Here is a 16244-nt window from a genome sequence, read left to right on the forward strand (position 1 = left end):
TCTTCTCTCCTCCATACTCTCTGTTCTTTCCTTTTATTTATAGCCAATTACTATATAAAATTCACTAAGGCCCCATACAAATGACCTTGCTAGCCATAAGAGTAATAGGTTTTAGCTTTTCGTGGTGGCCTTATTGTTTCAATGAGCTCAGTAATGTAAATCATCAACAATGCTGCTTCACATGCCAAATGTTCACAAAAGTTATTTGCTCTTGCATGCTAGTGTGCTAGGCTACATTTCTAGTAACATCTCTAGTTTCAATTGCTAAAATAAAAAACCTAGTAGTGAAGGGGCTAATGATCTACACGAGAATGAAGTGGGGCTAGAGAAAATGTAGCTTGGTGTGATCGATCTCTTTAGAAGGTTCCCATAGCACTTCTCAATCTTTTAGTAGGACCTGTGAATAAAAGCAAACCATTATTAACCGTTCACCAATAGTGTGAACTTGTCAATCCCATCCCAACTCTAGAAATAATAATAATAATAATAAATATATAAGGAGGAATGTATCAGCAAAAAAACCTAAACACTCTGTTCGAAAGCAGAGACACCCCCACAAGAAAAGCAGAGAGTTTTGTTTCCTCTGTAATTTTTTTCCCCAACTCTTGTGTAAATTAAATTCATGTCATAGAAAATGAAGGGTGGATCACTTTATAGTCCCTAGGCAATGACCCCACAATCTACAAAGTTTGGACACGCGTCACCCTCCTCTTGGGAGAGGGTTCTTTTTCCACAAGATCAACAATGCCCTCATCTCATGAGCATAAATAACAGAGTCCCCTAACCCCCAACTCCCTGGTGGTTACAACCCCTTTACTCCCCCTCCCCTGTTCTTAACTGAACTCAGCTTATATTCTTTGCAAATGCATAGTTTTCGCGCATTTTTCCTGTTTTGGACATTGGTGGCACTCTTGTTATTAGCTTCTCAGGGCTCTAATGCTAGAACCCATTTCCATAAAAAGCAAAATAAGATCCGTCATAGAGACAATGGCGGCCCAGCTTTCGAGTCTCCTGTGCCGTCGTCCCCCGCCACCAATCCCCCGCCGAACGACACTTCGACTTACGAGGCAAATTCGAGCTCGGACGGTTGCATCTACGACGTGCGATCATTCGGAGCGGTCGGTGACGGCTCCACCGATGACACCGAGGCGTTCCGCTCCGCTTGGAAGGAGGTCTGCTCTGTCGAGTCTGCCACCCTGCTTGTGCCCTCCGACGGCGTGTTCATGATAACTTCCACTATCTTCTCCGGCCCGTGCCAACCCGGAATCGTGTTTCAGGTAATCCTCCTTGCTAACGTCGAATATAAAATATCAAAGCACCGTTCTCTATCAGCTTAAACTTTTTGAACAGTCGGTTTAAGTTTTCAGAGTAATCAACATCGTACTTTGCATTGCGACTATACGTCGATTATATATATGTGGAAGATCGTAAAATGCAGGTGGACGGGGTGTTGATGCCGCCGGACGGCCCCGATTGTTGGCCGGAGTCGGACAGTAAGAGGCAGTGGCTTGTGTTCTACAACCTCGACGGAGTGACGTTCCAAGGAGAAGGAACAATTGAAGGGAACGGAGAGGAGTGGTGGAACCTCCCCTGCAAACCACACAGAGTATGTCCTATGTTGCATCATACACATTAGCCCATAAAACAGAGCATGCATATATATCATCCTCGTTTAAATTCAAATTTTGATGGCAAATTTGATTCAATTCCAGGGGCCAAATGGATCCACATTGCGCGGCCCTTGCGACAGCCCCGCGGTACGAATAGATCATTCTCTTTTTTTTTTAGTTTTTTTACAGAGATTAAGTACAAAATAATGTTGTGTTCTGATTAATGAATTTTTGATTATGTGATCAGTTGATTAGGTTTTTTATGAGCTGCAACATAGTAGTGAGGGATTTAAGGATTGAAAACAGTCCACAATTTCATGTGAAATTCGACGGATGCGAGGGGGTGCACATAGAGGGGGTTTCCATAAACTCCCCTGCTTTGAGCCCTAACACTGATGGGATCCACATTGAGAATACTAAGTCCGTCGCCATCTATAATTCCATGATAAGTAACGGTACGTATGCATGTGAGATGCTACTAATTTTTTTCAATAATATTTTCGGGTTAATTATCATTTAAGTCCTTAAAGTCTGACATGTTTTAATTTTTCATCCTTTGGTTTTTTTTTTTTTAAATATTTTTACTAATTTAGTGTCAGGATTTTGGACTCTGCTTTCAATTTTCATCTTGAAAATTTCACTTATAACAATTTAGTCTGTAAACTTCAATCCCAATCTAAACTTTTTTTTTTCCCCTCAAAACTTGCTTTATGTTCGAGAGAAAATTTGAAAAACTGAAGCTACAGGAGGAAAAGAAAATCAATTTCAAATTTTGAAGAGCCCAAATTTTTTAAAAAACTTTTTATTGTTGGTTTGAAAATTTAAACTGTCGTAAAAACAAAGTTTTAATATTTTTTTAAATTGCGCAGGCGATGACTGCATTTCGATTGGGCCGGGCTGCGCTGATGTTGATATTGCGAACGTGACTTGTGGGCCCAGTCATGGTATAAGGTACTCCTAAATGATAATATTAATTATAATTTTTTTAATTTATTTTTGATCATATATTTTGAATCTGGTATTATATTTCCAAGCACATGTTAAATATAAAAAATATAAAAATATTATTCCTAACGGGTTAAGTTTTTTTTTAAAAAAAATAATTATTTCGTATTATTTAACATAATATCAAAACAGAAAATTCTGAATAAAGTGTTAAATATAGAAACATCTTTTTTTTAATAGGTTATTTCATATATTTTATATGCCCCTCTAAAGTTGAAAATTATGTGTATGTATTTTTATGCATTTATATATATTTGTCACAATCAATCATTAGATGAGTTTTTTTTTTTTAATTTTTTGTTGGAAATAATAATTCTTCCAACAATTGGTATTAGAGAAAATTACGCTTTCCAACATTTATTTTTTCGATGTTGCAGCATCGGAAGCTTGGGCGTGCACAATTCTCAGGCATGCGTCTCCAATGTATCGGTCCGGAACGCGGTGATCCGGCACTCGGACAACGGCGTCCGGATCAAGACGTGGCAGGGCGGGATGGGCGCCGTGTCGGGCATCAGCTTCGCGGGCATCTACATGGAGAATGTGCGCAACTGCATCATCATCGACCAGTACTACTGCCTCGACAAGCGGTGCACCAACCAGACGTCTGCCGTGTACGTGTCGGACGTCTCGTACGTGGGCATCAAGGGCACGTACGACGTCCGGAGCCCGCCGGTGCACTTCGCGTGCAGCGACACCGTCCCATGCACCAACATCACGATGGCCGACGTCGAGCTCCTCCCCTTTGAAGGGGAATTGGTGGATGATCCCTTCTGCTGGAACACGTATGGTGCGCTCCAAACCCTAACCATTCCACCCATATCTTGTTTGCAGGATGGGGTCCCCCAGGATCTGCAAGAGAACTCAAACTTTGGTTGCTGAGTTTTACATTTCGCGTGTCACATTTTGTAAAGTAGATACATAGGATAGTGTAAGCTAGTAGAATAATGAATTAGCTAATATAAGATTTATAAGATTTTTGGGGGATTGTGTATGTTGCTTGTGCTCCCTCCCTTTTAGCTTAGTAGTGTTTGTTAACTGCTACTTGCCCCACCCCCGCCCCCCCCCAAAGATTGTAGAAGCTCATGAGAATAAAAAAATTATATTTAAAATTTTGAGAATTTTTTTTGTTTTTTGGTTTATAATTTCTTAACGGTAAGGAGTAAGGACAACATTGATATTAATGGGCTTCGCCTAATGCATGGGCCTCTGCATTGTGAATGTTCAAGCCCGTTTTTATTTTCCCGCGCGTTAAGCCCGAAAATAAAGTGGGCTTGCTCGCTCTTCTGGATTGTCTTGGGCCCAAAATGGAAATTTTGGACTAGTATATGGCCTATGTTCTTTGTTTTATTTATTTATTTATTTATTTATATTCTGGCGTAAGTTTATTATCAATCTTAAATCTTTCATTAACAACAATAAGAATAAAAAAAAAGAAATAAAGCAATAGTAGAACTGATGTGAGTGGTTTAATTAGGCACGCTTAAAGAACAAGGTCAACCTTAAGATTGTTAAGTCCGCATCTCGTGTCATCCATACGCCACTGTACATTGTGTTGCTAAGTAAAGAACATATGTTAGGGCCCATTTAGTATCGAGGACCAACTAATGCTAGTCGATCAAAAGCAGTATAGTATTGCAGAAATTATATTTTATACGAACTGTGTGAAGTGTTATTAGTTATCGAAAAGAATAGGATAGATTTTTATCGGACCTTTTGCATGCGCAATCGCAATCTAAGTTACAGTCACTGAAGTCAGTAAGTGAAAAGGTTCTGGAGTCTACTGAGGGAGTGGTGGTCTACACTGCAATGTATGGTGTTTCGTAGATTGGATCTCCACTCACAGCCGTCCTATTATTTTCTTATTATTTTACAACCCTATCTTTCCACCACCACCACCACCACGCCTCCTCCTACTTTAATGAATTACCAAATCTAATCCGATTATAACCTCTTGTGACCAAACATTCCCTTCGGTGAATCCTCATGGTTTTCACTTCACAAGGAAAAGTGCCATGAACTTGTTAAAGTAGTGGATAAAATTAAGGAATGGTACCGGCCAAAACCACAAAAGGGACACTTCATTTTTAGAAAAATTATTATTTTTTTTTTTTGGAAAAAAAATAACACGTTATCCATTTTATTTTTTGAAAGAATGAACTAGACTATAGGAATGAGACAATCTGGACCTCGAGCGAACAAGAACGAGGACAGATCAAAAGAAAAAAATTATTGTTCTTTAAAGATTATTTTTTTTTAGAGAAATTATTGTGTGGACTAGGTGCACCACATCTTTAAAGATTATTTTATCAGAAGCATATATATTTTCTTTTAAAAAAAGACAGGAATAGAGAGTGGATTCTTTGTTCTTTTGTTGGTCTCACGCACCAGAGGGCATCTTAAAATTACTAGTGAAAACTAAAAGCCTATACGAGAAGTGGCATGCATGCTTAATTTGGAAATACTAGAACACTTTATAGAGATAAACTTGGAAAATGAAAAGGATAAACTTTAAATACCACCCTTGTAGTTTTGCATTTTCTCACTTTAGTATTCTATAGTTTAAAATGTATCAATTTAATACACTATGGTTTCATGTTTTCTCTCTTTATCAGTTCCTCTGTTAACTTTTCGTTAAATAATATACAAAAAATTTCAGATACTCCACATATAGTTTATCGAATATTCACTTTAGTATCATTTAGTTTTAACTTCGTCACTGATTTAACGAAAAAAATTAATAGAGGAAATAATAAAAAGATAAAAATAAAACCACATGATACGAAAGTGATACACTTTAAACCATAAAATACTATAGTGAGAAGTGTGAAATCACAGACATGGTATTTGAAATTTTTCTAAATGAAAAAGAACTCCATTTTCTTTAAAGTATTAGCTACTAAGTGCCATTAACTGTTAAGAAGGTGGTAGATAGGATTCCTAGTGGAAAATATTAAAACCCCCGAGAATTACGCATCAAATCTCAAGCTTAAGATTAAGAAAATTATTTACTCCCCAAACTTATTTCTTCGCATGTATTAACCGAATCAATTTTAGATTCCTCTGTTTAGCCCAACAGGATGCAAATAGTCCTTGTCAGTAATAGGACCTTCAACACACAATTTATGAACAAAATGTGCTATATATATATAGGATTCCTAGCGGAAAATATTATATCCCCCATGAATTACACATTAATCTCAAGCTTAAGATCAAGAATAACAGTTTCCGTACTTGATCTAGAAAATTATTTACTCCCAAAACTTATTTCTTCACATGTATTAACCGAATCAATTTTAGATTCCTCTATTAAGTCCAACATGCTACAATAGGAGATTCAACATTCAATTTATGAACAGGAGGTGCTATATAGGATTCCTAGTGGAAAATATTATGTCCCCCATGAATTACACATTAATATCAAGTTTAAGATTCAGAATAAAATTTCCCGTACTTGATTTAGAAAATTAGATACTCCCAAAACTTACTTCTTCGCATGTATTAACTGAACAATTTTAGATTCCCTTATTAGGTTCAACATGCTACAATTAGTTCAACATTCAACATCCAATTTATGAAGTAGTGACTTCTTTTTTGTATTATCTCAATACACTACATAACAGCTGAAGCAAACCATGCATTATTCCAAAAGCAGTATTTTTTTTTTTTTTGAGAGATAGGTAGCACGCTACGTATACCCGCTTCGTTTATTTCATTTAGAAATAAACTTAGCTGTAAATATAAATCAACTAGGATTCGAACTTGAGACCTCGGGTATTAACCACCAAGCCCTTTAACACTTACTTTATGAACATTTGATTATTCCAAAAGCAGTTTAGACGAGCACTCCCACAAATTTATCCACCCTTCTCTCCCCCTCCAATTCCAAGATTTGGGCCCAGGAAAATGAATGGGGTGGCAACAACATGGGGCTGTTCTATTAACCAACCTCTAATACTATCTGTTAGAAATCCATCGTTTACACTAAGATTCGATTTGCTCTTATACTAATTTATTTCAACAAAAGCGGAAAAGATTTAGTTCGTCTGATATAAAAATATCAAAAGAGAATTAAGAAAGAGCGAAGAAGAAATAAAGTACACAAATATTTACGTGGTTCAGCCACTGGCCTGTATCCACTGGCGAAGACGCAGTGAAAATTTTCATTATAATTAAAGGTGTATACAAAATATATTTCTTTTACAAAACCATAGTATCAAAAATGCACTAATACTCTTTCTTATCTGCCGTACCAAATCAATAAAATAAAAGGTATGTTTATAATAATAGTTAAATCATAATATAATTAAAAATACAAATCCAGTAAGATTAAAAATAATCTTAATAAAATTAAACATAATTTATATTTAACTTAATGGAATAATTAATACAGAATAATATTAGAAAACTATGCAGTTTTAGAATTCAAGATATATCTAACACTGTCCTTCTTTCTCTCTCTCTCTCTCTCTCTCTACTCTTTTATCTCTCTCCAATCTCCTCATCTTGTGCTCACTCCACCTTCTCAAAAAGCCAAGCCCGAATGGAACTGGTCGGTCGCCGCCATTACAATAATCCATTGGTGCACCGTGCACAGGTAGAAGAAGAAGTAGCCACAAAGTATGACCCTCCCACTACTTCCACCCATTACTATAAATCCTAAGCATTTCGTCCCTTGTTTGATCAACTTAGCTGCTTGAAAACAACATACATTGTACATCCCCTCTTCAATCTATATCTCTTCACATTTGCACCACATAGGATAGAGTTAGTGACCACTACCCTCAGCAATCTTCTACGTCACTCTTTTGAATTCCTCACGCCTGATCTCCTTTACAAGTTGTGACACTCCCATAAGCTCCGAAAGCGAGAGCTTCGGCTTCGGCTTTGGCTTATATATATAGAGAGAGCCATTGTGTTCATTCAAGTTCATTTGAGTTTGTGTGCGTGTGTTTGTGTGTGTGTGTGTGTCTCTCTCTCTTATCTCTTCATAGCTAGATAATAAGCCACAAATGGAACTAGCTAGGATGGTAATGCTCCTTGTATTCATTTCCTCTATCTTCTTTGGGACTTGTGTTGAGAGTAGAACTCATCATCATAAGAAGCATCCAAAGCATAGCAATATTTCTCAACCTCCAACAGGAGCATACCCTCCTTCTGAGCCTCCTGAACCAGTTAGTGATGGGTCTAACTCGAGCTCAACCAATTCGACCGGTCTAATCCCTCCCCCTTCCCCCTCTCCATCTCCCATTGGTGATGGGACTAGAGGGGACTCATCGAACTCGAGTGTTATCTATGATGTTCGAGCGTATGGAGCGGTTGGCGACGGAGTTTGCGACGACACGGAAGCATTTAAAAATGCTTGGGACTCTGCTTGTGAATCTGGGTCGGCAACAGTTCTTGCTCCTAAAGGATACACTTTCATTATACATTCAACTATTTTTACAGGGCCATGTCAAAGTGGACTCATTTTTCAGGTACTTATTGAACTAATTTATACGAGTTTCTTCTGTTTTTCTCTATATGTTTGACGAAATAACAACGCGGTGATAATGCGTAGGTCGAGGGGACGATTTTGGCGCCCGATAATCCGGATTCGTGGCCGAGCAACAGCAGGAGGAATTGGCTTGTGTTTTATAGAACCGACGGAATCGCCCTACAAGGAGGAGGGCTCATTGATGGAAGAGGAGAGAAGTGGTGGAATCTCCCTTGCAAGCCTCACAAGGTTAGCATTTTCAAGCCAAAGAGCAAATTCTTAAAGAAGAAAAAAGAGAATCATATGAATCTGAATGGTAGTTTAACAGCTTGTCTTTTCAATGTAACAGGGGATAAATGGGACAACTTTGCCTGGGCCCTGTGATAGCCCTGTTGTAAGGCTCTCTTTTCTAACTGATTTTAACTGTTTCAGCTGTTTGTTGGTTGTGACCAGCTAGTGGCCGGTTTGCTTGACTTCTGAAATGACTTTTCTGCTTTGAAAAAGCACTGCTGCCCAAAATTAGGAGCTTTTGCTGCGGATAGGAGCTAAAATGAGCTTCTGCTACGTAGAATCAAAAGCTCTGATTTTCCAATGAGAAGCTGTTCGCGGAGTTTTAATCAAAAAGCCGTTAGCGCTTTCTGAACAGTTATACTTCGACAGCGCAGGAAGAAAAGTATAGTTTGCACTACCGGCTAAAACTACGATCTTTTGCTGTCTGTCGTTTTTCAGGCCTTGAGGTTCTTCACGAGCTCAAACATAACAGTCAGCGGAGTGAAAATCCAGAACAGTCCACAGTTCCACTTCCGGTTTGACATGTGCAGGAATGTCACCATTGATTCTATCTCCATTAGCTCGCCAGCTTTGAGCCCTAACACTGATGGCATTCATGTTGAGAACTCGCAATATGTCACAATTCATAACTCAGTAATCTCCAACGGTAACTTACATTCATTCCCTTTTCATTTATCCTCACTACGCGAAAGCATCCACAAAATTAGTCTCAAGTATGTTTCGACAGGCGACGACTGCATATCTATTGGAGCTGGAACTGTGAACATAGATATACAGAATGTGACATGCGGGCCAAGTCATGGTATAAGGTAGAGCTATACTTCTTTCTCCATCTTAGTAAACTATTTCTCAGATTAAGGTCATAAAAATCCACTACCTTTTTTCCAAATTGCAATTTCACCGGTTCGTTGCATTTAACCCGTTTTATTGGCTCAAAAGAACAAAATATATGGGCCCAATTTGTTCCTTGCTGGACCAAATTGAACTTGCCAACATCAGATACTGAGTTTTCTACACCAAACAAAAGTTGGTGGTCAAGTTGCAATTAAGAAAAGTTTGGTGGGTTTTGTGATTCCAATTCTTAATTTCCTTCTAGTGCAGCTTCTAATTTTTTACTACTTCTCAACGCTTCTCAGCATAGGGAGTCTGGGCAAGCAAAACTCGCGAGCTTGCGTCAGCAACATAACAGTAAAAAATGCCGTAATAAAGCACTCGGATAACGGAGTTCGAATTAAGACATGGCAAGGCGGTTCGGGCTCGGTCTCGTCGGTCACCTTCGAGAACATAAAAATGGACACGGTTCGAAACCCGATTATAATTGATCAGTTCTACTGTCTCTCCAAGAACTGTCCGAACCAAACTTCCGCTGTCTTCGTGTCAGATATAACATACTCAAACATCAGAGGGACTTACGATATTCGGAGCCCACCGATTCATTTGGGGTGCAGCGATTCGGTCCCATGCACGAATATTACACTAACCGAAGTTGAACTTTTTCCGTCAGCAGGAGACTTGATATCAGACCCCTTCTGTTGGAATGTATACGGTGTTTCAGAAACTGTGACGATTCCTCCGATCCCGTGCTTGCTGGAGGGTCTGCCGCGATCGATCTTGGATATTGAGAATGATCGATGTTTCTAAAGAACTTAAAAAAAGAAATTAATGCTTGCGTAAAAGGGTATAGTATGTATAGAAAGCAAAAAAAAGAGGAATGGTTGAGGAATAATGAATGTGCTATGCATATGTATAGTGCTTGTTAGATTAAACGTAAGGGAAAAGTTAATTGTTGGAGTGTCAGAGTATCAAAGCAGGATGATGTGTCAATGTTCCTGGGTAAAGTTTCTACAGTAATGCAGGAACTGCTTTACTAAATGTAATCAATATTGTTTGCAGCAATTTTAAGTCACTTCTAATTAGGCGTAATCATAAAAGCAGTACGAGGTACGGAAAATCAGATACATTTGAATAATCATAATCACCGCGTGTTGGAAAATCGTGTGTGTAGGTAGAAACATCCCAGGTTCTCTTTTATAAATTTTTATCCACACACTAAACATGCCACTGGTACATATATGTTCATACAAAAATATGTACATACAACAATGCATACTTGCTAGGAAAGGAGAACTATGGTCATGGAACAAGATAAAGGTTATGTACTATTGACATATCACAATTTGTTCAGTAATAAGGTAAATTAATCTTTGTGAACAATCATAAACAAGGAATGGTAATAATCAGTAGATTGACTATAGTTTTGTCATCGTGGTTTATTTCATTTAAGGGAGATTATATATATATATATGCAGGTTTGTCCAAGTGGCCACTAGCTTGTATTCGAAAAGATAGTTTAGTTTAGCCCAAATCCCTTAATTTCATCAAGAGTGATCAAAGCAAATATTTAAATAAAGGATTTCATCAGCATCATGGAACATCAATGATGATGTTTATGGTTAGATTACATAAGATAGATGATTAATTGGGTACACGGTACATAAACTATTAGTGCAGTACTCTTCATAAGATTGAGCTTCAGTTTCCTCTATTAGAATACTAGGGGCCACAGACACCTCATCAACAACAACCAGATACTAAGCATAGTTTATTGGGAACAAAAGGTATAAAGTGCATACGTTGGTGTGATTGTGGGCGCGTGTGATAAAGAGATCTAGGCTTTTTATTTATTATTATTACTACTTTAAGAAGCCCATTTTTTTATAAAAAATGAGAGCAAGGAAATAAGAAAGAATGATGGCCGAATAATTGGACAAACATTATTTAATAAGAGCACCTAAGTATTCGTCATGAAATATTGCTTCTTTAACTCAAAAGATGTGTGAGTAACGCCTAAGAAAATTTATTGTTTAGACCTGGTCCACCGCATTAGTTTCCACAGTGTAAGCATTTGTTCCGTGAATTGCAGTTTTTTCTATAAGCCCTGTAATTAATATGTCCCTTTATAATTTTATTGCTTGTGCAACGCTTTGAACTGTGCACAAACTAATTATAGCAGTGACGTGGTACTATGAACTGCGTGTGCAAACTAATCATAAATATTCATAAGATATGTACCATCATATCAATGATTGTTTTAATTGTAGAAAATGTTGTGACTCTTATATTGACTCTTATAATGTGGAGGTTTTTGACGCACCTAAAAATATCATAGAAGTTTACTGGCGTATTAATAATATATATAAAAATAAGGGAAAACTTTAAAAACTCTTCCTGTGGTTTTATAGTTTCTCACTTTGCCTCCCTGTGGTTTAAAATCCCCCCCCTCCCCCCGGTCCCGTGGTTTCTTTTTTCTCCTTTTCTTATCAATTTTATTATTTTTTTTTCTTAAATCAGTGATAAAGTTAAAATTAAAGGGTACTAAAGTGAATATTTGATAAATCTAGATGGGTATCTAAAATTTTTTGTATATAATTTAAGGCTAAATTACAGAAAACCCCCCTATAATAACTCGCTTTTTCACTTTCCCCCCTGACATTTAAAAACCTACACTTTGCCCCCCTGTAAAATGAAAAATGTTTACAAGGGGGTTACGGTGTGTAAAATGACCATTTTATCCCTCGCCATTGTCGTCTTCTTCCCCATCTTCTCTCCTTACTCTCCTCCGTCGGCCTCGTGGGGTCGCCAAACTCACTCCGGCGAGTTTTTCTTCGGGTCGAGCAGGAAGGCCACTCACAACTCCGCCGGCGCCGCCACTTCCAAACTCGAGCATCGCCGCACGGGCTTCGTCCCGATCATCCCCACCGCGGCCTCCACGACGAGCACGGCACGGTGCGGCGCCGCTGAGGCCCGGCGAAACCCGGTGCGGCGCCGCTGAGGCCCGTCGCGCGGAGCGACGTGCTCGCCTCCGGCACTGCGAATTACGGCCACGGGAGCATAATGCGGGGCGGGGAGGCGGCGGCAGCAATGGCGGAGGGGTATTTTCGGCATAAAAAATTATTTTATAACGGAACCCTAACGGAACCCTAACGGTAGGGGGTGAAGTGCACATTTTTGATTTTACAGGGGGCAAAGTGTAGGTTTTTAAATGTCAGGGGGGGAAAGTGAAAAAGCGGGTTATTATAGGGGGGTTTTCTGTAATTTAGCCATAATTTAATAAAAAATTAACGAAAAGCTACCGAAAAGATAAAATGAAATCACAGGAGGGCAAATTAATACACTTTAAATCACAGGAGGGTAAAGTAAGAAACTACGAAACCACATGGGAGTTTTTGAAGTTTTCCCTAAAAATAACTTGCAAAAGGGTCTGTACTTTGTAGCAGTACTCATTATTCACAAAAAGAGAATTTAAAGGAGGGATGCATAAAGGTCAGATGACTCCATATTTTTGTAGTAGAGTTGCTGTGGTGAACCAGCTCTGGGAATAGTTTTTTTTTTTTTTTTTTTTGAGAGAGAAATATTAGTATGCTATCAGTTTTGTTTATTTTTTTTAAAAATAAATTTAGCTAAAATGTACGTAACTAGTCTTTAAATTTAAAATTTTATGTATCAACTATTAAATTTCTTGTCACTTGCACTAAGAATATTGCATAGCTCCAGGAATAATTTCTCGAGGCAACAAACAAAAAAGGGCGAACTTAAAAAGTGGTAGGCATATAGAAAGCGAATTGGTACGTTAAGGTATGGTAACATATATCCTCTCTCTCTCTCTCTCTCTCTCTCTCTCTCTCTCTCTCTCACGCGCAATGGCGAATGAATGAATTGTGACAATGGAGGCAAAAGGGCCTACAGGGATTACGTGGGCCGGTGCACGAGCTACACTCCAAAAGCACTCTTCCACCTCTCTCTCTCTCTCTCTTTCTCTCTCTCTCTCTACATTCAAAAGAGGATTTCCTTTGATTCTCACGCTAGGCCTCTTACATATTCTGTTTGTCTAGTGGGATCTCTTTGAAAAGCCGATGTGGGAAAAATAGAATAAGAGTGGTTGGCCTTTGATTTGAGCCTCACCTCAAATACCCCTCATTTTGGGGCGCTCACAAAATATATTCCTTCAATAATATTGGGATTGGGTTTGGGATTGGGACTACTCAACATTGGGTATATAGATTGATATGTTTTGGAGGAGTTTGAGGATATACTATTTGCCCATTTCTCCACATGGGGCTTCTCTCATGATCATATGCACCATCCTTGTCCTTTCACTCTCAATCAAAGCATTCTCCTAGGCCCCTACCCCCCACTCTCTCTCTCTCTCTCTCTCTCTCTCCCCTCAAAATCCAAAATCCAAAATCCAAAATATTCTTCTATGAAGAAGATTCAACTTTATATCTAGAATCTTGTCAAAAATAGACCCCTTAAGTTTGTAGACAATGTTGTCATCCTCTATCTATGCAATCATAAAGTTAATAATTGGAGGATCTATTTATGCCCATTGCACCATCTGAAGATTAAGATACTAGTATATATGCTTAATGCTCACCTCTTGCCTCTGTGCTCACAGAACAGTATTCTAAGCAAGGCTATTATAAAATAGATCAAAACAAAACGACTTCTCTTTAGAAGCTCGAATTTACTACCATATCTTATTTCTGCTTTATGCTGTAGTACAAACTTCAGATTTTTTCCATGTACCAAATAATCTACACTAGATGTGACAAAAGTTGAATGCCCAGGACAAAGAGGTTCAAATCCCCATCGCGCCTTATAATTATGTATCAACTAGCAACATCAACTAGGTGACTTAAACATCAAAACAAGTCACATTCTTATCCATGCCTTTCTCAAGCATGCATGCATGAGATGCTTTACACAACAATCCATGGCTAGACCGAATAGGGCATGCAAATTGCCTATGCTATCTTGTTATATTATGGGCTGTATATACAGTTCACAAAATCAGTTGAACACTGACAACATTACTTACAACTTGGGCTTGCATCCATCCTCTTCCTGCAACTCAGGGAGAGCTCGGGGTTGAGAACAACTCCTGAAAAGATGGGGTGTCTTTTACCCTCAAAGCCCACAAAGTTTGAAGATTTCGAAATTGCTGCAACTGCCATTCAGCAAAAGGACCACTTCAGCAACACTCTCCTTTAATCTCTCTTTTGTTCCTTTGTTTTTTTTCCAAAACAAGGTTCGATCTTTTGTACCCAAATCATGCACCCTCCAAAGTGCAATAAGGAAGGACCACACTGCCGCAAAACCAGTCATGGTCCAGTATTTTTATTGGTTGCATTTTTAGTTTAGAAGAAACTCCTTCGTTTAATATAGCAAAAGGTTAGCTGAACAAAGAAGCTCAAGTTCAATAAAAATGCAACAGCAACTACTCTAAAGCATGGATTAACACATAAAACTTTGAAGGAAACTAAAGGTAGGGCACTAAAAACAAAGAGATATAAAGTTTTGAAGACTATATAAGTATTGTGTCATCATATACTTGATGTGTGTGATTATAGTAAAAGGAATAAAAAAAAAGCGCTTGAGAAGGAAACAAAGGCCTTTACGATATCTATTCATTATTGAAAGAAATAAATGAAATATGATTACATTCATTATTGAAATATGATTAGCTTAACATGAGCTATATTTATATGAGCATGGATAACATAGAGAACTGAAGGAAGAACAGCACAAGAAAAAGCTGGCAGAGTTGGAGAAAGTTAAAAGTGCTTTACGTTTCAGCTTTTCATAAACCTTCTATGTGGCATTACAGGTTTTCTTCTGCTTCTTAAAATTTGAGGTGGGGAATGTTTGGTGATGCAAAAGCTGCACAATGATATACAAAACTTAAAAGCAGAAAGAATACAAATGAGAGAATCTTACCAAAGCAAAAAGCTCACAAAAAAGGTGGCGAAAGCAGCTTTTGGGAGCACTTCATACCCCAACCACCACTACTGCATTCAGTCACTCATTAAGTTATTAGTTTATGTACTTAGTTGGTCTCTTGCAACAAATGAATAAGATTAATAAAGTAATGGTTTCATTTAGATTTGAAAACAAAAGGAAAGAATGCTGCTTCAATTTTTTTTGCTTAAAATAGTTCGGGCACAATTTGTTTAGATATTCACCTACTTCAAAATGCAGTAAAATTAGAGGAAATCCTTATATGCATTGTAAGCTTCAAAGTAGTTTACGGAGAAGCAGTCTATTTAATCATTTCTTAGTCCAAAAATTAGTTCTTGGTAAGAGATTTATTAAATACTAGTAGTTAGGATGTTCTTAATGTGACAAAGTTTGTTGATAAAACATCAGGTTGGTTGCTGAGTAACAAGATGACGAGACAAATGCGGAGAATTAGAAAGATAACAAAGAATTGCCATGGTTTAAGATATGTGACAAATAATAAATAGGCCTTAGCAGAAATCAGCAAACAACTACAATTACTGTGCATGTAAAAAAGATGAGCAACAATTAAAATCAGATTAACTGTTACAAGCCCAAAATAGTGGGGTTAAATATATGCCATCAAATAGGCAAGAGCTCCATCTAGCTAGATGCTATTGAAAATCAACTGCTAAACGGTAACATTGCTACCAGTTGAAAACTTACTATTGTTTAGGGCTTGATCCCTTTTTGTCCTGGTTTCCAGAAGAGCTTCTCTACTCCAAGGAATAGCAAATAAACGTTTGCCAGAAAAAATGCCTAGAACTTTCAATGCATACAAAGCTAAAATGGCTACTTCAAAAAGCTCTACTCACCTGTGCTTTTGCAGAATCTCAGATCAAACCAAACAAACACTTAGGAAAAGTCACTTTTTGAGTCCGCAAAATGATGGGACCAGAGAGAATTCAATTAGAAGATTATGTATTTGTCCTCTAACTTCCAATTCCTCATGATAAGAAATTCAGTAACAAGAATTAAATACACAAAAGAAAGTTTGGTTGCTTCTTAGAAGATGCTTAAAAAACACA

The 16244-nt window shown here is 37.9% G+C and overlaps 2 protein-coding genes across 2 annotated transcripts; both read left to right on the forward strand.

Annotated features, from left to right (window-relative positions):
• Window positions 385-3662, forward strand: LOC109708624 (polygalacturonase At1g48100-like). Its single transcript, XM_020230430.1, has 6 exons — window positions 385-1277; window positions 1439-1606; window positions 1713-1757; window positions 1858-2065; window positions 2480-2561; window positions 2993-3662. Exons 1-6 carry the CDS (start codon window positions 864-866, stop codon window positions 3492-3494), a joined length of 1419 nt encoding a protein of 472 aa, XP_020086019.1. The 5' UTR covers window positions 385-863; the 3' UTR covers window positions 3495-3662.
• LOC109709436 (polygalacturonase At1g48100-like) lies at window positions 7363-10280 on the forward strand. Its single transcript, XM_020231682.1, has 6 exons — window positions 7363-8089; window positions 8173-8337; window positions 8438-8482; window positions 8818-9025; window positions 9107-9188; window positions 9516-10280. Exons 1-6 carry the CDS (start codon window positions 7625-7627, stop codon window positions 10018-10020), a joined length of 1470 nt encoding a protein of 489 aa, XP_020087271.1. The 5' UTR covers window positions 7363-7624; the 3' UTR covers window positions 10021-10280.

The sequence above is a fragment of the Ananas comosus genome, linkage group 4 (assembly GCF_001540865.1).
Source record: "Ananas comosus cultivar F153 linkage group 4, ASM154086v1, whole genome shotgun sequence".
Lineage (NCBI taxonomy): Eukaryota > Viridiplantae > Streptophyta > Magnoliopsida > Poales > Bromeliaceae > Ananas > Ananas comosus.